The following is a 26,602-nucleotide window of genomic DNA, read 5'->3' as shown; positions in this document are numbered from 1 at the left end:
CATCTTTCTTAAAAACTGTGGTGTTCATTAATTTAGTTTCTTCAATTAAAAGGAAGTCCATTATATAAAATTTATTAAGTCAAAACCTCACTATGATGGTAGTTTATAAATATGAAGTCATTAACTGAAATCACATAGTAAATAAATATTTCACAGCAAAGTGTATGGATATATTATTATTTACTGTTTTTCTCTTATTTTCTAGGTATTCTTTTTAAAAGTTTGAATTTTTGATTACTTTTTTATAGGAAGAAGATGATGAGGAAGAGATGGAACCAGAAACTGCAGTAAATCCAAGTACACCTAGTGTCACAAGAAAGGAACCCCAAGTTACTACTGCATCAAACTTCAAAAGAGAACAAATGAGGACAAAGCCCAATATTGCCCAAACCAATAAGTATTTAACAGAAGAGAGTGAATTCTCTGAAGAGGGGGATGGCCATAATATGATCTTTTACAGTACTTACCAACCAGTGACTGAATTATCAGCCCAAGAGAAAGATATTTCTTGGATTTCTCAGAATATTACTGATGTTGTAGAAACAACTTCATTATCTCCAAATGATGGTTCTAAAACTACTCGTCACTTCTCACAAATTAGTTCCTCTGAAACTTCAGATTCTTCACCTATCTTAATATATGAATTCCAAGAAACGTCAACTGATAGTCGTGAAGAAGATAGTTTATTAACCAACTTTCAGTTTGAATCTGGTGGTGATGATTCTTCAGGATCTGTTCCTGCAACTTCAGCTGTGCCATTTGTATCAGAGAATGTGTCTCATGGATATGTCATTTCCTATGATGTCCTTCTTCCAGGATACACCAAAAATACTTCCAAAGATTCAAATTCATCTGATTCTGAAGAATCCTTGAAGAGTTCTTCCCTTGATGGAAATGTATGGTTACATAATATGACAGATTTGGCAACTAATCCTGATGATACATTAGATAAGAAGTTATCTCAAACTAGTTCTACTGATACAGTTAATAAGGAATCAGCAGCCGCTACAATGTCTTCTTCCATCGGCCCATTAGTGTCCCAGGATACATCAGCTGTGGATTTGGAAATGCCCCCTTATTCCACTTTTGCTTACTTCCCTACTGAGGTAACACCTCATTCTTTCTCTCCGACCTCTGGCCACCACGAATCTGCTTCTGCTGCCAGTGATATACTCTCTCAGACAACTCAGCCAGGATACAATGGTGAGATACCTCTCCAACCTTCCTACAGTAGTGAAGTGTTTCCTCTAGTCACCCCTTTGTTGTCTGAAAATCAAATGCTCGACACTACTCTCCCTGCTGCTTCAGGTAGTGATCTGACCTTGCATGCTACACCTGTATTTCCCAGTGTCGGTGTGTCATTTGAATCCACTTTGTCTTCCTATGATGATGTACCTTTGCTTCCATATTCCTCTGCTTCCTTCAGTAGTGAAGTGTTTCACCATCTGTATACAGTCTCTCAAATCTTTCCACAAGTTCCTCCAGCTGTTGCCAGTGATAAAGTGTCCCTGCATGCTTCTTCGCCAGTGGCTGAGGTTGATTCATTATTACAACCCAGTCTTGATCAATATTCTGATGTGATGTCACATCAGACTGCTCAAGCTACTTCAGAGACATCTGTACTTGCTAATGAATTGGGTGCCCTTAATAAAACACGTATGCTTTCTCAAGTCGAACCATCCAGCAGTGATTTAAAGATGCATGTACTTTCTACAATATCTGAACTTGCTTATGCTTTGCCTGATAAAGCCTCCCTCCAGACTTTTCCTGCTTCCTATGATGCTACAGTATCTGTGCATGATTCCATTCACCAGGGTTCCTTATTTAGCAGCCATAACAAAGTACTGATGCTTAAGCCTACTGTTATAGCCCAAACTGAATCTTTCCAGGAGCTTACAAAGGGTCTTGATAGTGACACGGATTGGTCTGGAGCATACTCTGGTAGAGAGTTCCTTTTGCCTGACACAGATGGCTTGACAGCACTTAACATTACTTCACCTGTTTCCATAAATGAATTTACATATACAACATCTGTGTTTAGTGATGTTAATAAGCTGCTTCATAAAAGTGATGGAGATGAGACAGTACAGCAGATTTCCTCTTTTAATGAAACAGTTTACCATTCTGAGAGTACGATGCTGTCCAAACTCCCTACATCTAATGACAGTGTAATTAAACCAAATGTATCTTTACAGGAAACTTCAGTTCCTGTTTCTGATATAGAGGGAATCTTTCCAGTGTCTCTTTCTCTTCCCAGTCCTAAGATTTTTGGTCCTGAAATTAGTCACATTTCTGAAAATCACTTTTCAGTACAATCTTTGCATGCTACATCTCCAGCTTTTGGCGACACTTTGCTTATGTTTAGTGCAATCTCAGAGCAAGCTTTCTCTGCTGCTGCTTCTAGTGAAATGTTGTCTCCAACACAGCCATTGTTTTTTGAGGCCTCCTCTTCCCTAAGCAATGAAGCCTTGCTGCAAACTTCCTTTCAGTCCTCTGATGTTGGCACTCTGCTTAAAACTGTCCCAGCTGTGCCTAGTGATCCAATATTGCTTGAAACCTCCATGGTTGATAAAAATTCTTCTTCAATATTGCATCCAATGGCATCTGATTCTGCTTCGAGTAAAAACATGCAGCATTCTACCTCTGTACCAGTTGCTGATGTATTATCACCTACCTCTAGCCTATCCACTGCTTCGCTTCAAGGTTTAACCATTTCTCATGCAAATGAGAAATATGTCACAGCCATTTTACTTAAAAGTGAAATATCACACCAAGTTGAGCCTTCTGTGTATAGTAATGATGGCTGGTTTCAGTCTACTGATGTGGGGATTACCAGTGCATTTTCTCCCACAGTTGAACCTGCAGTTGCAACTCCTGACTTCTCCACTGATACACTGCCAAGTTCTCATATAAGCAAGCCCATTTCTTCCAATGAATTTCCTAACTATAACACAATTAGTTCCCTTACTGATGGTATTTCAGCTGCTATAACATTGATTGCTTCCAATACGCATAAATATATTGATCACATTGCTCTTCCTTTCCCAAATGCATATGTCTCAGTTACAGCTGCCTCTCCTACCACTGAAGGCACTAAAACTATAGCTGGGTTCTTAGTTCCCTCCCAAACAACTCCTGAGTTAACCTTGGGTACCAGGTCTGTTGCTAATTTTGTAGTTGGCGGTGGTCATGGTAATGATGATAAGGATGATAGTGATGAAATTGATGACTATGATGATGGTATATCTGTAAAAAATTGTATCTCGTGTATTCCATATAGAGAATCTCAGGAAAAGGTAGTAGATGATTCAGATGCTCAAGGGAACAATTTTGTGGATCAGAGTAATCTAATCCCGTATTTGCCGTTGGAGAAATCTGAAGAAGAAATGAAAACAACAGGTTCAGTCTCAGATAGTCAGCTAAACCCTGACATGGAGAGAAGTCATGAACATTTCACATCAATAAACAGGATACCCCCAAAACACAATGATGCAACAACAGTGGGAAATTCTATTCAGACTGGTTATACCCAATTTTCTGATACCTCAGAATCTAAGTCTTTGTCTATTTTTACAAGTGATGAAGAGAGTGGCTCTGGTCAAAGTACCTCAGATAGTTTTAATGATAATGAGACTTCAACAGATTTCAGTTTTCCTGATCTAAATGAGAGAGACACTGAAGGGACCCAGCAAGCAGGTGACTCAGAATTAACCCCTCGATCACCACAGGCATCAGCTACATCTGTTACTAATGGTCAATCTGTCTTCAACATTTCCGAGGCAGGTTAGTTTATGAATCAATTTCGGTGTTGTAACTTCATACAACATTTAGCTGTGTTATTTTCCTTCTACTGATAGACTAGAGCCATTGTATGTTACAGAAAGAAGGATAATCTGATATATTTTCAAGACAAATTACAAATTGGGTTTGAGACAAAAGTGTCAAAGTAGCACTTTGTTATTGTTTTTATTATCTAACATTCTTTAGTTTTCAGAATATGATCTTTATATTTAAAAAATAATCAGAGCTTTTTTATTATCTTCATTTGCCCAAAATAGCTTAAATTATTTAATTTAAGCAATCCTTTCTCAACATTTCATACTCTATGAAATAAGCTGGGCATTATGGGATATGATTCAAAATAATTTCAACTAATTAACAATATCAATATTCATTACAATGATGCATCTTAGCATCAAGTTTTTTCAAGAATATCCTAGTGAAACACAAATTGGTATAGTTCCTAACAAGCTGGAATGACTCCATGTAGAGGTACAAACCCTAGACTCTGGGTCTTTATCTGAGGACCAATCTCCTTCCATTTGGAGAAGCTGACCACAAGAATGTTACATATCAGTTAATTAAGTTTTTAAGCTACTACAAACCATGATACCATCTACCAAGGAATGGCTGTCAAACTGTCAATATAGGCAAAAATTTAAATATTTAAGTAAGCTTGTAAAGATTGACTATTTCAGAAATTTTAGAACAATGTTCTTTGTAATTCTCAGTTTTTAAAAATTTTATCCTAGAAGCCTTTAGGTCTAAAATATCTTGATTAGCTAATATCCTTCAGCCCTTCCAAAAATGATTACACAATTATTTTAAGCAGCCATAAGACAATCATAAATTTCCAAAAATGAGTAATAAATTGACTTCTTTGGATTAAACTGTAATGAGCCATTAAAAAAAAAAAAATGAATAGCATGTTACAGTAACTTAAAATTTTTTACATTCTCTTTGGTTGATTCTCAGTGTTGCCTGAAGAGGGCAGTATCAGGCAACAAAATACTGCACCATTCCCTTCTACCTAGTGTTCCTGAAGGCATTCATATATCAGTGATATGATCATAATCATATAAAAAATAAAAATCAAAGAATGTTTTTTCTGTAAAGTTAATTTTTTTAATTTTGTAATAATTGCTGTGTTAGTTAGATTAAAAAAACATGTTTAAAACATACATAATACACATTTTTCTTAAGAATTAAAAAAAATAGGTTCATTATGCACATAAGGATACAAGTTAATTACACCAAAGGGATCATGTTATTTATAGTTTGCTTTAATTAAATTTAAGGGAACATTATTTGTAATTAGCAATGAAAAGATTTGAAATCTTGACAGTACTTCAAAAAATACTGTTTAACATGTTGCTTGACTTACTAATAGCTTCTGTTTATAACCCAGCACCTAGACGTCAACCTCATTAAAGAATTTTTCTCTATGTTATTTTCGTCCACTAAATTATGTTGCATATTTTCTTTAATGCAACAGCAGCAATTAAAAGTGGGTACATTTTGGTCATGAGGTTTCTCTGCAATCAAACTTTGCCTATTTAATATTACATTTAAATTTCAACAGTTAAAACTCTGACATTTACATTTATAATGAATTCATAATTGAGATATTTTGGTGCATTTGTTAGGGCTAATAGGTGGAGCACTCTCTAGCTGAAAATTTTGTAGTGCTTTTAATGTGGGTTTTTTTTTTTTTCAATTTGATTGTTTCAGAATTTTCAAATTCTGTCGTGTTGTCAAAGCTTAAACAGAAGATGAGTTTTAGAGGACAATTTCAAGAATCCATCTATTTCTTGGTTTTTTTTTTTTAGATTATCATTCATTATTAATATATTTTCCTGACAGGTAGATATGGTACCATTCTGGATCAATTACAAACCAGTTAGTCACTCTTAAATGACTTTCTGAAAACAATTTGCTGATAAAAATTATTATATTGATATTTACCCACCAATGAGAAGAAAAGTGGAACATAATTTCTATTATCAACTTAGTATTATATAGTATGATCTAATACTAGTGATTAAAGTTAAAAGACATTAAATTTTTGAAAGAACCCTTTTTTGGTAAAAATTTGTCATATAGTTATATCTGGAATTGAATTCTACATGTATGACACAACTAGCCCACAGTTGTTCCCAACAGAAGTTTTTCAGAGAAGTAATATTCTCTTCTAATAATATCCAAAATTCAAATATGTCCTTGTTTTTTCACCATGTTTATAATTTATATATATATATATATAATTATCATACCTAAGACTCCAATTTTACATTTTATTTTCAAAGACTATTTCATGTATTAGTATTTATCATTTATTATCCAACTGGTTATTAATGAATTTCCAATTTCCTTGATAAAATAATGAGTAGATATCAAATAAGCTAAATTTACTTTGCATAAACAGCTGTTACATTTAGCAGGGAAAGATATCTATTGATTATTAAGTGTCATTCTGATTGACTAAGCATTTCATATCTTGAATAGTTGCATTGTTGTGTGTGTATATTTTTATATATTTATCTTGTTATATATATGTTTTCAAAGAGCATATTGTGGTATTACCTTTCAGATAGAACCAAAATATCAGTAATGTTAAAAATGATTTTAAAAAATTAATTTGCTAGAAAACTTATTTAAAAGGATTGCCACAAACTGAGCTAATATGCAGGCTTTTTATAAATGTCAATGTCGTTTTTCCAAAATATCAAAATAATCTGGTTGAAAAGTAAAAAAAAAATCATTTTGAATAAGTTGGCAAAACATTCAGATATTTAAAAATACTGAATAAGTTAGTTTCTACATAGTGCTGTTCTATTGTGACAATTCAATAGCTGACCAAGTGGTACTTCCAAAATGAGTCGAAATTTTTTTTTCTTGTCATTTAATTCCAAAAAAATTGATAATCATGAGTTATGTATCAATCTAATCAAATGTCTAAAATGGGAGAATATAGTAACTGTGATCGTACCAGCCAATGATTCTAGCCTCATTAACAGAAATGCTGTCCTTTGGTACAGTTAGGGGTGACATAGCTCAATGTTTTACTTTTTTTCTGTCTTTTGTATATGTTGTCACATATCACTACTCTAACATCAAAAACAAAAACAATCTTAAGATTCACCTTTCCAATATTAAATATTTTTATTCAGAATCATAAAAAGAGGACTAATCACGTAGTCCAATGTACATCAGATGGACATTGTGGTAAATTACAAATATAACCTCTTTTAATCCTCAGAAGAAGGCTGGAAGGTAGCCCCCTTTTACAATTGAAGAAACTGAAGAAAACAGAAGTTTAAGTAATTAGCTCAGGATCATGGGCTAATTAAATGTCTGGGACAAGAGCAGTCCTTTCTAGTTCCAGGATCAGTACTCTATTCCCCAAATTATCTAACTGGTTGAGCATCCTATTGAGCAGTTCAGCAGTCCATTATTCTTTTCTATGGAAATGAATAGTAGTTAAGAATTATGCCTTCCACAATGGGCTAAGCATATTAACCATAAGAGAAACTGAAATTCTATAGCTAGTTAGTGAGGGCAGGGCTGAAGAAGAAAAAAACAGGCAAAGAATTGGCATTGGGACAGCCCAATAACTTGAACTTTTTTCATCATCAGATAGAACCAAAATATCAGTAATGTTAAAAATGATTTTAAAAAATTAATTTGCTAGAAAACTTATTTAAAAGGATTGCCACAAACTGAGCTAATATGCAGGCTTTTTATAAATGTCAATGTCGTTTTTCTATGAAAGTAGTCATATACTCTGTTATTTCTTGTAGATAAAAGGACTACAATTTAAATATAGACCTAGGTTATATTTTCTTTCTTCCTACATAAGAGCATCATGTGATATTTGTCAGCAAAAGTTCTTTTCCTTTGGGAGGTGGTGAATTAAAAAAAAAATCAAACTTTGAGCCTGTTAAAATTAAACAATATCAAGTCACCACTCCTATAGTACTGTAAGAGTTTTCTTTTTTCTTAAGTATTATTTGATATACTTCAAGATCACATTTTATTTCTTGGCTTTGTTCTTTAATTTTGTATTCCTTAAAATGTTTATAATTAAATTGATTCCCCATGTACTTTATTTCTGGTAGTATGATGATCATTAGGGAAACATCAACTATGCCAGTTTTATTGAATGATGAAAACCAATTACTTCTTTTATGAGCTTTTCCAAGTATATGTATCAGGTCAAGGAGCTCCCCATGCAATAGAAGTGCAATCCATTATCTTTGAGGAAGTGATTCTAATGAAGGGTTCAGTGGATTCTTAAACTTTCTTTCCTACTAAGTACCATGTGAAATATAAGGCAAGAACTGTTAATAGCTCAATTTCATTCTACAGTATGGGAATTAAGTAACCATAACATCAGTGAAATATTATTTCCATGTAATAGTGATAATACAGGTGAGAATATAGTTTTGTGTATAAACTCTAGTCACAAAAGAAGTATCATATTTTTCACGCCTTTTAATTAATGTGAAGAATGGATTTATATATTCTTATTGTTTAGTATTTTTTAAACTAAAAGTGATTTATTGGGACTACATGATTCTTCAATTCACATGTAGTACTTTGGGTTTTTTGATAAAGGAAAAATAGAAAGAGAAGGATCTCATAATAAAAATTTTAAATAGTCTATTAGTCAAAGTCAAGATAATTTTAAATAAAGTGAAGCAGTCAGTTCAAGAAGTGTTGTTGCATTAAGATTTGATTTAATTGAAAAGAGAAATAATTGCAAATAATTTTGAGGTTGTAAAGATATTTAATGATTTAATAAAAATATTTGCAACCTTTGCTAAATTTGTTTTAGGAATGGATACTTTTCTTGAATTCTTAATTGCCTTTGTAAAAAATATACAAACTGTAGTTTCCAAGAAAGTGATATGTCATTTACTATTGGGCTAACATGTTTCTTCTGTTCAAGAAGTCTATTTTACTTATTGTCTTCTTTCCATAAATGTATTTATAAACATATTCATCTAACATGATATTATAGAGTCAAAACATATGAGGTAAGTAGAAATATATAGTTTTACAATTCAGTAATTCTGTGACTTTTCCTTGTGCTTAAGTATAAACTGTCTCAATTTTCTCTGACTTGCAGAAGCAAGTAATAGTAGCCATGAATCTCGTATTGGTCTAGCTGAGGGTTTGGAATCAGAGAAGAAGACAGTTATTCCTCTTGTGATCGTATCAGCCCTGACTTTTATCTGTCTAGTGGTTCTAGTGGGTATTCTCATCTATTGGAGGTAAGTTATCTGATTTTCCATACTGCACATAATTCGGATTTTGTTCTGATTAGTGAAATAATGATTTACTACAGCATGCTCTATAAGCAGATGTGAAAGGTTTTTTAAAGTAGATTTTCTCAGAACTTTAATTATTTCTCAGAGTAGTCATGAACAAGTTGCCATCTTGTGTACATAAAGATTTAATGAAGGGGATGATTGATTTCCATAATTAAAGTAAGAAGATAAAGGTAAAATTAAAGAGCTTTGGTTCTGGTTGTTTTAGATGAATTATTTTGACAATTACATTTTCATGTTGACAAGTAACAGACAAGAAAATATCATTGCTAAAATTAATCTCAATAATAATTTTAACCAACTACATGTTTTAAGTACATGCTTTAGAAAAATTAATATAGAAATAGCAACATATAGTGATTTAACTGTAATCCCTTGTTTTGCATGAGTTTTATCATATACATAATTAAGAACTACTCAATTATATATCAGCTCATAAAGAAAAAAGTATTAGTTTGCTAAAATTAAAGTGGAAGGACAATACTGAATTTAGGAGAAAAGTCTAAGACTAACTGGGTTTGGGTGCATTTTTTCCTTTATGGGATGTATTAAAAAGGAAAGATGATTAGCTCTTATACTGTATTATGATTCTTAAGGACAAATCATATCTTAAATTATGTATACTCTAAAGAGAGACACAGATGGCATAGCTCTGAGTGGGGAATATGATATGGGCCATAAGATATCTGTATCTATATCTGTGTGTATGTGTGTATATAAAGAGAAGGAGGAAGGGATATATATATATATATATATATGTACTTTGATATATACATACATACATATATATGTATGTATGTATATATCAAAGTATATATTAAAACAAGGCTTTGTATGGAATGATACTATAGCTAAACTCAGAAAGATGGATATATTTCACTGATTGGTAAATTAGAACATTTTACTCTGAAGTTGTATAGTTAACTCATTCTTTCTCATTTTTCTATAGCTTCATATTGTAATAGACATATCCATTTCTGATATGTTTTCCAGAATTGTTCATCTCAATTTCACTCCACAGATATTTATTAAATGCCTTCAATATATAAGGAACTTAAGAATACAAAAGAAATATAACGCATGCTCCCAGCCTTCAAGGTGCCTTACCTTCTAATTCAGTTGGCATATGTAATAAATTCCTTATTGATACATGACATATAGAGAAATATAAGAAAGTATATTTTTAAACATCAAAATGTCTGGAGTAGACAATAAGTAATGTAGCAAGAAAGGAGAAGTCTTTCGAATTTATAAGAAGATTGAGATTTTCAAGGAAAATGTAGAGAATTTGAATTGTGTCTTAATGGACAAGGAGGATTAGGATAAGTAAAGAGATGAGGAAACATACAAGGCAGGAAAATCAGGCTAATGGAAGTCATGGAGATAGAGATGAGAATGATATACTTATGTAGTAGGTATTTAGTTATGTTAGAGCATTGCTAAAAATAAATCTTATTTTATACTTATTTTAAAAAGTGGAATATAATATTCAAGTAGTAGTCATCTTAATCCTATACGTTAATTAATTTTTATCTTTGCCCATATTAATATGATGTATTATCTTCCCTCTACACTTCAAAGAAATACAATTACAAGGACTTTATTTTCATGTTATTCAAATCATTTCATGAATATATGACTTCTGCAGACCAGAATTATAGGATCTGCTTTATTAAGGAGCCTCCAATACTATCTAGACCAACCCATCACTGAACAATAATACCCTCTATATTACCTTTTAACAAGAGGTCATCTTCCACTTTTCAATTAAAGGTCCCCAAAGAAAGAGAACCCATTACCTCCTCCTGAAAATATTTTCTACTTTTGAATGACTAATTTATTTTTTTAAATGTATTCTTTACAGCTTTCATCCATAACTCTTAGTTTTTCTTTGGAGGGCAAGAAGAAAAAGTTTAAATCATTTCCCATGAAATAACCCTTCAAATATCTGAAGACAGCTTATAGATTCCCTTCTCTTATTGCTTTCCTCTCTAGATTATACATCCTTAATTCCTTCAATTGATTTTCATATGACAATTTATACTTAAGGCTATTCACCATTATGTTTTCTCTCCTATGTGCATTTTCCAGCTAACAAATGGCTTTCCTAAAATGTGGTATCCAGATTTAAACCCATTATTCCTGATGTGACAAAATAAGAGCTAGAAGTGATTTTTCTGCTTTGTAATGCAGCCTAAAATCACATTAACTTTTAAGGCTTCTGGATCACACTGTTAACTTTTATTAAACCAACAGTATACTGAGACATCATTCTTTTTGACATGAACTGCTTTCTAGCTATATCTTGCCCAACTTCTTTTTTCTTACTTCTTGAACTTGATTCTGTTTGAGTTTCTTTGGGGTTGATTTCCCTAAAAGAACTTTAGCTTCTGTGAACAAACTAACTTACAAAAGTTAAATCACTTAATGCTTTGTCTAAGGTCATATATATAATAGTAACTATAAAGATTGAATATGGGTCTCCTAACTTACAGGCCAATTCTATTTTCATTCATTGCTTCCTTGCTGACTTGTGTCAGTAAATCAGATCTTGCATTACTTATACACAAATAACCAAAGAGAAGGTTAACATTTAAAATAGGACAAAATTCCAATAGACTAATTTATCTTCTGTGTTACATACTAGTGAACTTATATGCTGGAGACTTCTCCCATTATGCTTTAATAGATTCATTCATGTGTTTCTGCCTTGAAATTAAGCAAAAAAGTGCCTACAACTAAAAATACATTTTATTTCCACTTCCCCATCCCCATGTAGATACAAATATTAATTTGATTTTACTTTTTTCCATATTCAAATATTTCTTCCAGCATGGGAAACTATGGCTTGATTAAAATAAATTACATACTTTATTTTTTAAAAAATCAAGAAAATTTACATGAAATATTTCCAATAGAGTTTCTTTAAATAGTAAGCTCCTGTAAGATCCAGAAAGAACTGATCTGCCAAAACTGAGTTTACGTACAAAATTTTAGGAATTCATCTGTTGAATAAAGTGATTTGCCCATGCTGTATTTTAATGTGGCTTATTTAAGATAAAGCAAAATTGGTCTGATCAGTCCTTTTACTAAAGTAGTTCACATCTATACAAATCTTTTGTTTAAAGATATAAAACCAACTAATCATTGATTTGTCTGTCAAAGTTGATTGATTGGACACCACCACAATTCTTTTTAATGAGTTGGATAGTAGATTTCTAAACTAAATAATCCTCTTTATCAAGTAGTGTTATAGAACTACTCCATTGTTAATACCTAAATGAAGCCTATGTGCAACATGCTGTGATAAACTCCAAAGATACAAATAAAAAAAATAAGATGACTTGTTCTCTCAAACACTTCATTTGCTAATGGAAGAGACACAACATTCGGAAAATCAGCTGAAAGTCTGATGGAGAGGTCCCACAATTGTTAGGCAAGGATTCTTGCTTGTAAGCAAAACCCTTTCTTAAATATCATTTTCACTGATAAAACATCAATTTCTGATATTAAACCAATTGACGTTGTCAATTACTTTGGTAGCAAGAACTTTCTTTTCTGAGTCTTTATTATCTGACATTAGCCAAAAACTAATACATGTATATATAGAAACAATATATATATATATAAAACATTGATGCAATATGTATTATATATGTATTATACAAGATGTGTAAATGCACATTTATTCATGTATATATACATACATACATCTATATGAAAATTTTCAAGCAAAGTGATAGTAAAATTAATAAAATATTTGGGAAAAGATAAAATTTGATTCATTTAGTAAATATGTCCTTGCTGAGTTTTTCTATCTTAAATAAGTTCAATGTGTTAGCAGTAAAGGTGGTATGAACTAGTTCTTGCAGAAGCCAATCAAACCATCATTTTCCTTGATCTCTCTACAGCCTCTTTGATCCTCTCTTCTTTATATGTTTTCCAGATACCACTTTCTCCTGAATTTCTTCCTATCTCACCACTCCTCAGTCACTTTTGCTGGATCTTCATCTACATCACTCCCTTTAACCACAAATTGTCCCACAGAATTCTATCCTGAATCCTCTTCTCTCCTCTCTCTCTGTACTATACTTAATGATCTCATCAGCTCCCATGGATTCAATTACTATCTTTACCCTTTCCTATGATCTCCCTTATTATTGTAGAAGACAATATCATTCTCCCAGTTCCTTAGGCTCACAACCTAAGTGTCATCTTCAAATTACCACTATCTTCCACCTTTCTCCCCCATACACAATCTGCTAACAAAATCTATTGATCTCACCCTTGCTACATTTCTCCAATGCACCCCTTTATCTGCTTTGACATTGCCATCACTCTGGTGCAGACCCTTATCTCCTCACACCTGCAGTAGTCTGCTGGTGGGTTAGTCTGCCTCAAATCTTGCTTCATGTTCAATGCCTGCATCCTCTAGCCAGTCACCAAAGAGATTTTCCCTAAAATATCAGTCTCTATTCAATAAACTCTAGTAGCTTCCTATTTCCTCCAAGAGCAGATACAAAATGCTGTTTGGCATTTAAATTTCTTCACAACCTAATCTCCTCCTTTAAGAAGCCTGGAAAGATAGGAAGGGGAAGGTCAGGAAGAACTTTAAAGCTAAACTGAAGGTTTTATATTTGATCTTAGAGGGGAAACAGAACTACTGGATTTGATTGAATGGTGGGTAGAAGGGGAAAGGGGGTCATAGTTAGACTGTGCTTTAGGAAAATTAATTTGACATCTGAATGGAAAATGAAATGGGGAGATATTCGAGGATGGGGGCCAACTAGCAGTCTTTTGCAGTAATCTAGATGTGAGGTAACAGGGACGTGCACTAGAATGATGAATTTCAGAGGAGAAAAGTTAGTAAGAGAGGAGAGATATTACAAAAATAGATTTGGTAAGATTAAGCCAATAAAAACAAACATAAACTTTTTAAATGGTCTTTTGAGGCAGGGATTAATAACTGAGGGAATTATTGAAGGCCTTTTGAAGAGGATGGTGTTTGAACTGAGCCTTGAAGGAAAGTAGGGGTTCCAGGAGTTGGAGGGAAAGAGAGAGAGAGCCAAGGACAATCTGGGCAAAGTTATGGAGGTGGGAAATGACATCATGTTTGGGGAATATGAACAAGGCCAGTTTGGCTGGAATTTACAATTCATATAAAAGATTACTATGTAATCATCTTTGAGAGACGGTTTTATCAAATTGTAAAGGGCTATAAATTCCAAACAGAGAAAGCATTAGGAAGCCAATGAAGTTTTTTGAGTGGAGGAATGACATAATCAGATCTACATTTTAGGATTATCAGTTTGTCAACTGCATGGTGGATTGACTGAAGAAGGGAGACACTAAATGCAAGGAAAACCATTAGAAAGTCTTTGTAATCATTTCTATGAGGAATAAAGGCCTACACTAGGTTGGTATAATTATAAAGAGGATTAAAAGTTATTCAGGAGGGAGAATGGTCAAGATTTGGTCATTTGAACATAAAAAGGTGAGATAAGTAAGAGTAAAGGGTTGAGAATGATTTCTAGATTGAAACCTATGTGACTAGAAGGCTGATGTGTCTTGGATAGAAATACGGAAAGATAATGAATTCTGTTCTAGATAGCTGCTCTCTTTGTACAAGATGAAATTATTTTATAGAAGAAATTGATTTAACATCAACAAGAACTTAGGCCTGAAGCAAAACCAATATCTTTCCACCTGAATTCTTTCCTACTCTTGATTTCCCTATTTCTGTTAATGGTAACATGGAGAAACCAGGAGTCATCTTTGACTTATGACTTTTTGCTTCCTCCTTCCCCCAAATAGAATTGGTTTTCAAGCCCTGGGGATTTTTTGGTGCTGAATAACTCTCCCTTCAGGGCTAAGATTTCTGTTCCCAGAGCCTCTAGCCAAATTACCTCTCTCCTTTCCTCATTATCTCTCCCTTGAACTATTGTTGTAGACTTTTAAATGGTTTTTCTGTGACAGTTTCTGTCCCTCCACCTACTCATCCCTTCCCCCCTCTAATCACTGCTACCCAAAATAACCTTCCTTCTCTACAGCTATGATCTGAGTGCTCCTTTGCTGAAAAACTTGAAATCTTTTCCCCATATCACAGAAGTCAGTAAGGAATGTTAGGTATGGAATTCAGAAATCCTGGGTTCAGATTTCATCCTTGGCTCTTCATGTGGATTTGGAATCCGAAGATTTGGATTCAGATCCTTGTGCTTGGATTTATGTCTTGTGTCATCCTGGAAATGGAAATTACTTGACCTCTCTTAGTCTTGATGACCTCAGATGTCTCTTACAATTCTGTGAAGCCAGTCAACCTCTTCAACCTTCAGTTTTTCTGTATATGAAATGGGGGTGATATCTGTGGTTCCTGCCTCATCTGGTTGCTGTGAGGGTTACAGGAAGCAATATATGCAGTGTACTTAGCAAATCTGAAATTAGTCATATAAATATCATTCTATTGAAATTTTTTGTTTTTATTTTCATTATTGGCTCTGATCTATGATTCATCTTGAAGGGAAATTCCCCACTATGGTAACATCTTCATCAATACTGATTAGTCGTTAAAATCTGTAATTAATAGTTTTAGAGAATTACCTGATTTACTAAGAGATCAAGTAATTTATTTGTAGTATGTGTCAGAGGCAGGACTTCCTAACTCCTCCTTTGCACTATGTATCCAGCTATCTCTAATAATCATTGAGACAACCAAATAAAATAACTGATTGAAAAGTGTTTTATATATCTGTTGTGTACCAAATAAAGTCAAAATTCTTCAGGCTTCCATTCATGGAGTGCCTTTTGCAATATACTTCCAATAGACCTTTCCAGTCTTATTATATACTACAACCAAACTATAATTTTGCCCATATCCAGAACATTCCTTTGCTTTTCTACTGGACTATCGTACTGTCATACCCACTTCTCCACCTGTTGAAATATATCCCATTTAGGATCCCATGATCTGTTCTTCAAGACCTAGCATGGTGGATTGACTGAAGAGGGGAGAAACTAAATGCAAGGGAAACCATTAGAAAGTCTTTGTAATCATTTCTCTGAGGGCCTCCCTTTATTCCTCCCTTTATTCCAGAAGTCATCTCTCTTTCCTTTGGAATGCTTACATTTTGTGGCAATTACTTTTTTGTGTCTATTTTTTGAAGGGTACAGTCAGGATTAAGTAACTTGTCCAGAGTCATATTGATTTCAGGTCTTCCTGACTTCAGGGTCACTGCCATCTGTCTGCCATTGTGACAGTTACTTTATATGTTTATTACCCACCAGATTATAATCCTGAAGGCAGGAACCTTGTCCTTCTTATCTTTATTTTTTCTTCATTATCTAGCAGATAGCCTAGTGCACTGAAGCTTCTTAATTAGGTTAGCTGTTATTATTCTCTCATATATTACTTGTTCACAGTTGTCTGTATGTTGATCCCTTCGTTAGAGTGTAAGCTCCTTGAGGACTATTTCTTGCTTTTCTTTGCATCCCTAACACTTAGTACAGTGCCTGGCACAAAGTAGAAATGTAATAAATGTATGTTGATATATCTTGATTAATTAAAACTTTTACCAATTAAATTTGATAAGCAGTAAATGATGATATCGGAGGCAGCTAGGGTGGTTCATTGGATAGAATGTTGGATCTATAGTCAACAAGAACCAAGTTCAAATTCAGTCTCAGAAACTTACTTGTTATATGACTCCAGGAAAGTCACTTAAACTAGAGAAGGAAATGACAAATCATTCCAATATTTCCCCCAAGAAAATCCCCTATGTTGTCAGAGTATAGTAGTTGTTAGGCTAAGAATGAATACCCATAAAAGGATTGTCTTCATTCTGTCATGGGTAGCAATCATGGAGATGTTTGAAACTGATTTATAAGGTATAAAATGTGGGTATGAAGAGACTTGAGTATTTTTCTCTTTTTTATTCTACTTGACTACTTAACTCTTGACTTTCACCTACACTTAAGAACAATCTTCTAAGTTAGATTCATCATAAATCCACTTTCTAGAAGCTGAAAATTATAAAAGTGAACAAGACCTTACAGAGAAGTTTTATAAAGTCTTTATAACAAATGCAGCACATTGATTATTGTTTCATATTTTTACAAGTATTCAAAAATGTAATAGGAATTTCATATTTCCAGGTTTTAGATATAAATGCTTTCTGTGATGAAAAGGTGTAAATTAAATAATCAGGTTAACATTGATTGATAGGACCTATGGCTGCAAGTTTAAAACAGTCATCACTTTTTTCTTCATAGCCTGGTGATAATTAGCGGGAGACATAGTTATCAACACTTAGCACATAGTCGTGAAGATGTTTGCTACTTATACAGAACAGATGGAATATCGATGTTGAATGTTCTTATATATTAAATAATATGCTTTGAAATAGTTTTCCAGATGTTTTGGGGCATAATTTACATGTGACAATCCCTCATTGAAAAGATGTGAAATGTCTTCAGCAAAAAACAATGCATAACTGGCTGTTCAGAAGGAGAAAGGGGTATAAATTTTAAAGCAGAAACAAAATCAAGGGAAAACATATTCACTTATACTATAGGATTATAGGATATTAAAGTGATGAAGGTATTGAAATGTGATCTTGAATCCAGGCGCTGCCACTTATGTACAACCTTGATTATGATTCTCAGTTTCCTCATTCAAAAAAATGAAATAATTAAGAGTTAGATTTTCTCTAAAGTCGGAGGGATGCTAATTCTTTTATCCTACCTCAAATCCCACTCCAACTTTCCTTAAGGTATAATGCACAAATCTTTAAGGAGCAGAGGATATTAGTAGAAAGTGCTTTTGACACGAAATCAGAAAAACCTGGATTCAAATCTAGATTGTTTTACAAGTTACTTAACATCTTAGAGACTCAGTCCCTCCTCTGTAAAATGAGGATAATAATACCTGTAGTACCCACCTCTCAAGTTTTGTTAAATATGAGTTAGATTCAACCACATACATTATAAGGTTTTTGTCTGGAATTCATGCATGAAGAAGCCAATTATTAAATTTTCAGTGTACATTTGCATCTTGGAAATAGGCAAATATTGACAAATCAGGGAATGAGTTATTATTTTGTTAATTGTTTAGAATGTTTAAAATGATGGAGAAAATGTTATTGATTCAAATTAAACACAACAGTTTGTAATTCATTTATAGATAGCGAGGTGGCAGAGGGCTGACCAGATTCAGCCTGCTGTAATCTAGGGATTACTTCCACTGATCTTTTGAAACTCACATATTTAATTCTTCTATCAATACTCAGATATAAGCATGATTAGGTTTGATTCATACTCTTTGAATAAGAACCAATAATCTTTCCAATCCCAAAGACAAAAAACAATGCTAGCAATGATATCCATGGTCTATTTTGGAGTGGAGAAATGAGAAAATGATAAAGTACAATGGATAAGTAACTTCCATTCATATATTTAGAGCTAGAAGAGGCCTTTAAGATCATCTCTTCCAACTTCTTTATCTTAAAGAAAGGAATGAGGCCCAGAGAAGTAAAAGAGTTGGCCCAAAATCACACAGGATGGAAGCAACAGTTGCACTTAAAGTAATATTATCTGATTCCAAACCTACTGCTCTTTCCTCTTCATTGCACTGTTTCTTCTATTTTGAGAAGGTAACACTATTTCTATACATCAATAAATACATATACAAACATGTACTCCTATTAATTTTTAAAGTGTTCTGAGAATATATCTTTGAAACACATAAGAAAAAACCCCAATAATTATAACTTTTTAAAATTACTTTCCTCACAACAATTCTTAGAGTAGACAGAATGGCCATAAGCAGGGGTATACTGGTAATGTTTAACAACTGGCTCTCCAGGAAAAAAAAACATATATATTACATGCTCTTATGTTTAAAATGAATGATTAATATCTTCTCCATTACTTTCTTATTTCTAGACAATTAATAAAACAGCAAATCAAGCCCAGATTTATAACTCTTGCCCAATTTCCAAGGTACATGCTCAAACTGAAAATTTAATAATTAGTTCTCAGGAACAAGTAGCATCTTACTCCTATATACTTCTGTGAGGTAGTAAAGTTCTGGGAGATCTCATAACAGGGACTTACATGTCAATGAACTTTTGTGAAATCTTAAATATCATATTTATAAATTTTTTTTCAATCAGTTAAAATCTGCCATCTTTTCTTCTAATCTACTCCCATTCTCCAACTAAAGAAAACCAAAATCCTGTTTACAAAATGTGTAGCTTATAAAAAACAAATTTGTCCTTTGTCAAGTATATTAAAGAAGTCTCATTCAGAATTCTGAATCTTTCTCTCTCTCTGTCTCTCTCTCTCTATCTATCTGGATGGCATTTCATCATTAGTTTTCTGAAAGCATGCTTGGTCATTATTCAGATCAGTCCTAAAGTCTTCAAAGTTGTCTTTACCATATTGTTGTCATTGTATAAATGGATCTCTTGGTTTTGCTCACTTCATTCTGCATCAGTTCATACAAGTCTCCCCAGATTTTTCTGAAATCATACTTTTAGTCATTTTTATGGTACAATAGTAAAGCCTAACTTGTTCAACTATCCTTCAGTTGATGGACATTCTTTAGTTTATTCTTTGTCAACAAATCTAGCCTGGGACATCGTTTTGTATATATATACAAAACGATGTCCCAGGCTAGATTTGAACTCAGGAAAATGAGTCTTCCTGTCTCCAGAATTAGTAGTCTATCTACTATGACACCTAGTGGCTCTGGACTAATCTATCCTTTAATTATCTTTTCTCTAGATTTAGAATCACAAGACCTAGATCTCAGTATTGGCTCTGCTACTTTTTAGCCAATTCTGTGGCAAGATATAAAATCTTTCTGGGTTTACATCCTTCATCTACAAGATAAGAAAGTTAAACTAGATGATCTTCAATCTCTAAATTTGATTCTCTTATTAACATAATCAGATTAAAAATAATAATAATATGTTTTTTACATAGCCATGAATCAGCAGTATTTTTAAATTCCCATCCTTACTGATAAGTCTTCTTTATGGGTCTTATCATTTCATCTACTGTCTCAATCAATACACATGCATTTAAGTGCTTTCTGTGTTAAAGACAGTACTTAAAGCACACATAGGTAACTTTTTCATTGATGATTAAAATATTTTACTGCTTTAGGACATTTGTGAAAGGTACACATACAAATATGTAGAAAATAATACAAAGTAATTTGATGAGAAGTCACTGGAAACTGAGATATAGAGTGGCTCTTAAGCTGAGTTTTGAAGATAATCAGAGATTTCAAAAGCTATAGATAATGAAATATATTACAAGCATGAGGGAGTCTTTGTAGAATCATGGATGTGAGAGATGATATTATAAGAGAGAAATAGAAAGAAGGCTTGTTTGGCTAAACCATAGAGTATGAGAAGAATATTAATATTGTAATAAAGCTACAAGATAGATTGGAGCCAGGGCTCTATATACTCTATACTAGAGAGGGCTCTATATACTAGAGGGAAGAGTTTATATCTTATTTTTGAGATGTAAAGCCAGTGCAGCTTAGTGAACAAGGAAATAACATGGTCAGACCTGTGTTTTAGAAATAATACTTTTGTACCCGAGTGGAAAATGGATAATAGAAGGACAGCTAAATGACACAGTGGATAGAGCACCAGCTCTGGAGTTGGGAGGACCTGAGGTCAAATGTGGCGTCAGGCATTTGACAGTTACTAGTTGTGTGGCCCTGAGCAAGCCACTTAACATGTCTTGCCAAAAAAGAAGGTATTACAGAAAGTCTTGAGGTGGGAGGATAAATTAAGAGACTTAAATTATTCCAGTTGAGAGGTGATGAAACTCTGAATTTGGGGAATAATTCCATTGATTTGGATATCTGGTTTATTTTTTAACTTGCTCAGTGTTTTTATTTTCCTTAAAAAAAATCAATATGCTGTGTTATGAGCTTCATTGTTTAGCATGCAAATTGTTTCAACTAACATTAATCATATGACCAACAATGACTTCAGTGCCTTAAATTGTTTCAACTAATATTAATATCGTTATGAATGACTCAGTGCCTATCAGATATAGACTTTATTGTCCAATATCTATGTCCCTTCACTAAATGGCATAGGGATTGCTACCACAATTCTTTAAACAGCCCCTCTGCTTCAGTCAAACTAATCTACTATTTGCATATGACTTGTTCATCCTTAAATAAGGGGTTATGAAGGGTAGGGACTGCCTTTCTTGTTTCCTTTTGGGACTCCCAAGTTCAATGGAAACTCAATGAATGTTTATGAAATTAATGGGCAGTGTTTCAAAACTGCTTCTTTTTCACCTTTATTTATACAGAAAGACTATCTAAATTACTCTGGTAACCTAGAAGAAGTAGGGAATACCACAGAACCCTCCCCAGTACCTTATTTACTCCTCTCTATTTTTTGTTTGATAAAATCAAGAGTCAAATGTGTCATGCCAAAATGTAACACCAAGAAAATCAACATGAATGAAATTTAACAAGAATAAATAGGAACATCAGCATTTTGATCCAAAAATCAATTATTTAAATGTAAATATATTTGACTTCAAAATAGTATGAAAAAGACCTTGGGTTTCAGTTAGCCAAGCTTAATGTCCTTCATCATCACAGTATGATTATTAAAGAAATGAGTAACACCTTAAGCTGCATTATTGGAAGTAGAATTTATATCATAGCAAACAATAGTCCCATCTATTCTAGTTTACCCAGGCAGAGCCAGTATACACTCTACATGTGGTTATGATCCAGAACAAATCTGGGACATAACATACAAGTTGTATTAACACAGATCAAGAGTAATATTGAAAACTTAGAGTGAGTCTAAAATTGGTGAAACATCTGAAAAGTATGGCGCATAAGGGAGAGGAAGGGAGGAGAATATATAGTGCCCACTGTGCTAAGTACTTTCTTATAAATATTATTTCATTTCACCCTCACAACAACCCTTCAAGGTTGATGCTATTGTTGCCTCATTTTACAATTGAGAAAACTGAGGCAAACAGAGCTAGTAAGTATCACAGGCTATATTTGACATCTGGTCTTTCTGTCTCCAAACCCAGCACTCTATCCACTAAGCCACCAACTGCCTTACTGAGGAATAGTAATAGGAAGTTAGGATGCTTCCTTTAGAGAAGTAGTTCTTAAAGTATGGTCTAGAAGTCCCCCAGTTCCTTTCGGGGGATCCCTGAGGTCAAAACTATTTTGATAATAACACAAAGATTTTTTTTCATTTCCAATACAGTAAATCTCAGAAGATAAAACCCACTAAAACAAAAGCTATTTTAGAGAATAGTCAGTATTTTTTAAAGTGTATAGGGGTCTGGAAACCAGGGTTTGTGAATCACTAGCTTAGAGAAAAAGTAAAGCCATATTACCCCTGGAAAGTTTTAAGTCCTTTTTGTTTTCTATTCCCCTTTATCCATATTCAGGATCATTTCCCCCTGAAAGGTTTATCCTTCTCTATCTCTCTACTTTTTCACATGCATGTCATTGCCGTGTATTGCTAAGAAGATGAGTAAATAACCAGTTACAGTTTTAAAAAAATTAGGCTAAGCTATATAGAAGTCACTAAAAATAGCTACTAGGACCATTATATACTTAAAACTGGAATTTCATAAATGTTATTTATTATTTTCACTTATACATATATTTCTATTTAAAATTAACCACTTGCAAAAAATATTTCAAATAAATTAAATAAGCCATGCCAAAGAGTGTCATTAACAGGTTTAATTATCTGAGTTTTTTAATTAAGGATGTTTTACATTGCTTTAAAGCAGCAGTTGGTTATTTACCCCTCTCAATAGTTTGGAGTTTGCTCTAAACAGATGCTACTTATTATCTGAATGAAAATAGATGCAAGTTACATCTTGGGTCAGAGTTGCAGCTGATTCCATTTGTATTCATTCTTAAACCCCTCATCAACAAGGCTAGCATCTGTTGGAAAGAAAAACTCCCCTGCTTCTAGTTGCCTGCTTCTTGATGATTTCCTTGGCTTGTATCTGGCATTGCCATGTTAGCCTAGATTAGATATGAGGCTACTTATTATTATTATTATTATTAGCAAAATGGTATCACTGCGATCTCTCAGTTCCTCTTAGTCACAGCATGCCTCATTTTACAAGCAGTTAAATATCTGAAATAGAAAAGGGCTCAAGAAATGCTGGAGAAATTATTTCAGACCATCTTTCCAGCTTCACTTCTGTTCCTATACAGTGGAGGGGATCCATTATAGAAGTTCAGTGGAAGACTGATTTGCTGGGTTGGGGAGAGATTTCATTTCTCTACAAAGGTACTATTTAGTACCACAGTTTCAAGTGCCTTTTCTTCTTTCAATATGTCTGATTTCTGCTCTTTCTTCTGCATCTGGTACAGGTAAAAATAATATGAATGGCCGGGGGTGGGGGGAGGTGGTACAGCGACAATACCATTCAGTCCATTCTATTTCTCTATAGTGCATTTGTTAGTACAATTTAAGAAGTGTTTTGAAGTTTTTTTTTTAGTTTTATATATTTATACATATATATATATATATTGTTCACAATGCTTGACAACAGTGCATACTTAATATATGCTTGCTAAGCTGAGTTGAAATGTCATCACTTTCTAAGGATCCAGATGTTCTCTTCTATTTTAAACATTTCATGATTCCATTTGCTCTAACTTCTCTCTCTAGGAAATGTTTTCAGACTGCACATTTTTATTTAGAAGATAGTACATCACCTCGAGTCATTTCTACACCTCCAACACCCATCTTTCCTATTTCAGGTAATGCTTTTGAATTATTGTGTGAATAATTATTGATGATGAAAGAAAACTACAATGTCAAATGCTTTGACAAATTTGACAAATGCATTGTCAAATAATCTTGAAGTATTTATTATTTTTTAGCCGTAAAATATAACCAGCAGTTCATGGTTACTATTTTCAGCATATATACATATATATATATATATATATATATTACCTGTCTCATTTTGAAAATCACTGCAGCAGTGTAATAGGAAATTAAAAAATTAAAAAACTGTTCAATGTAAATCAATAGTACTTATTATGGATGAGAGGTTATAAGAAAAATAAAGGTCATTTTATTTTGTAGTCACCTGTGTTTATTCTGGAAATGACTTAATTGCTTTTAAGAATAGGCCAGTATGGAAAATGTCTCAAAGTTTAAAGAGTTTAAAACTTCCAAAATGAGGAGTATATTACTTGGTAATATTTAAAATTTAACATTAATAAAATTCAGATAAGGCCCTATGTAGTGAGCACCTAAAACACCTTAATTTAAACCCTGTAACTATAGTTTTCGATTTTGTGGCATAGTTGTCTAGCCCTTCTTTCCCCCCCACCTTCAAAAAAAATCCTTGGAAAAGAGCGAGGGGGAAGGGAAATAAAGAAATGAAATATAGAAAAGCATACGGTTGTTGTTTTTTGTTTTTTGTTTTTTTTTTTTAACTGAGGGGGAAATGTACATGATTTTTCTAAGCACTGATTTTATTGAAACTTCTTTATTTGGTGTGGAATTCAGTGTGTCCCAAGTCATAGCCTGTTGTTATGCAAAATCTCAATAACCAAGGGATGGGAATGAGAAAAAACATCATTCTTTTTCTAATGCCCAGCAAAGGTAGCAAATGTTATCTTTGTTATTTCTTTATCTCTTATTAATTTTCAGCCCTGCCTTTTTGTTGACTCACTGAAGTATTTGATGCACATTGTCATAAAATCAACCACGTGTAAAGATGTTCAGAATTAAACTTCAGCCAGCTCTCATTTATCTACCTGTGGCTATACATGACATTTAAAAACACATCTCTACTCTGGAAGCACATTGCCTTCTCCTGTTTAATTGAAATAAAGAATTCAGGCTAATTATAACCTTATACTAAGTAAATATATTTTGATTATTAGAAACAACTTTACTTTCAAGTCACATAATGAAAATGACCCAGGTTCTCAGGACATCTCTGGAAAGTTCCATTGAAGTCACAAACTATCCCCTTTGAAGAAGAAGGATAGAGAGATGTAGATGGCCAAGATTTTGAAAAGACCATCTTCTTTACTTGCACCAGAAGAAATTTCTTATAGCATGTATGGAAATTAAAAAATAGTTTTTAGACTAGAATTTTATCTGACATTTTTTCAGGGACAATTCATCATTGTGCTTGATTGAACTCAAAATGAAGAATCATTCTCAGTTGTCTAATTTCACACAGATTTTCATAATATAATTGAATTTAGTTGCTTTGCTCCCCAGGTCATTTATATGTGTGCATTAGTACTTTTCAAGTGCTGTTCGCCCACTGTGTACATTTTCCACAGCACAGCCTAAGAGAAGACAAAAAAAGATCTAGGAATTGGGGATGAACAGCAAAAACATTAATCATCATTCACACCTCTGGGAAATTTGTCTGTGTGAACATTACTATACTGCAATGATCTTTAAATTCAAAACATTTGATTTAAGCCATTTAAAAATCCTCTAAAAACTTTCATATAGTTGGGATAATGGAAAGTTAAAAAAAACTTCCCAGACTATTTTGGACTCATGTATAAACTCAAGTTGTTTAGTTTTCTCCTATTTTTAATAGGCGTTTCTATATAATTAAACTGAGATTCTCATTTGTCCTGTTTCTTGTAGATCTGTACCAGGAAATTTTTATAATAGTGTATCAATGTTGATAATGCTATCTGAATTCTAAATTAAGTTGGTGTATAGCAGTTAATCAAACTAATATGTAAGAAAGACATTTTAGCCCAGGAGAAATATTTAAAACATGTAATGAATAGATTATGAGGTTTATTTTGACAAAAATAGAATTAAGAATGGCATTGAGATGCTAATATAAAATTAAATCTTCCCAGTGATGAGAATTGACTTCAAAAGTCAGTAATTTTCAATAGGCTACATAGGAATCTCCAATAAAACCTTATTCTGATGCCTAATCATGGCACTATGTAGGCACTATTAGGCTTATGAAATATAAGTTTGAGAGTAGCACAAGATAAACCAGATCTTATCAGGTTGGGAAGTTATGGGCACTCCAAAAGAGAGTGTCTTGCCAAGAATCATCATACTTAATTACTGAAACTCTTGCTCTTTACCAGAAAAGTAGTCACCATATTATCCATTCCATCAGCCAAAGAAGCTCACAAAAAACATTTTACTAAGTGATGGAGAGATCACAATCTTCATGTGCAGAGAAAGTGCCTACTCTAATAAAATCACAGATGATTGGTGTGTGTAAAATATTTGTAAGGATTTTTTTTAGATTGAATCTCCATCAGGAATTTTTAGGGAAGAAAGTCCTTAACACAGACTGTGACCTGTTCTACAAGTTATGTTAAGGAGCTTCCTGGGGGATACCAAAAGGTTAAATGATTTGTCCTGGATAACAGAATTTAAGTGCAGTTATTTCTGATTTTGAAATCAGTTCTTACTAATGATAATAACAATTAGTAATAA

At 33.1% G+C, this 26,602-nt stretch overlaps 1 protein-coding gene across 4 annotated transcripts in view; it reads left to right on the top strand.

Annotated features, from left to right (window-relative positions):
* Nucleotides 1–26,602, top strand: part of PTPRZ1 (protein tyrosine phosphatase receptor type Z1) — a 246,362-nt gene that overhangs the window by 180,984 nt on the left and 38,776 nt on the right. For 2 of the 4 annotated variants that reach the window (XM_051963556.1, XM_051963555.1), the window contains exons 12-14: nucleotides 249–3,783; nucleotides 8,912–9,056; nucleotides 23,816–23,907. In XM_051963556.1, coding sequence (XP_051819516.1) covers nucleotides 249–3,783; nucleotides 8,912–9,056; nucleotides 23,816–23,907 — 3,772 coding nt within the window. The remainder of the gene's footprint in view (nucleotides 1–248; nucleotides 3,784–8,911; nucleotides 9,057–23,815; nucleotides 23,908–26,602) is intronic. The other 2 variants (XM_051963557.1, XM_051963558.1) reach the window with 1 other exon arrangement.

Source organism: Antechinus flavipes, chromosome 5 (assembly GCF_016432865.1).
Source record: "Antechinus flavipes isolate AdamAnt ecotype Samford, QLD, Australia chromosome 5, AdamAnt_v2, whole genome shotgun sequence".
NCBI classification, from domain to species: Eukaryota; Metazoa; Chordata; class Mammalia; order Dasyuromorphia; family Dasyuridae; genus Antechinus; species Antechinus flavipes.
Note: the sequence above shows the minus strand (reverse complement) of the source record. Positions and strands in the feature narration are given on the sequence as shown.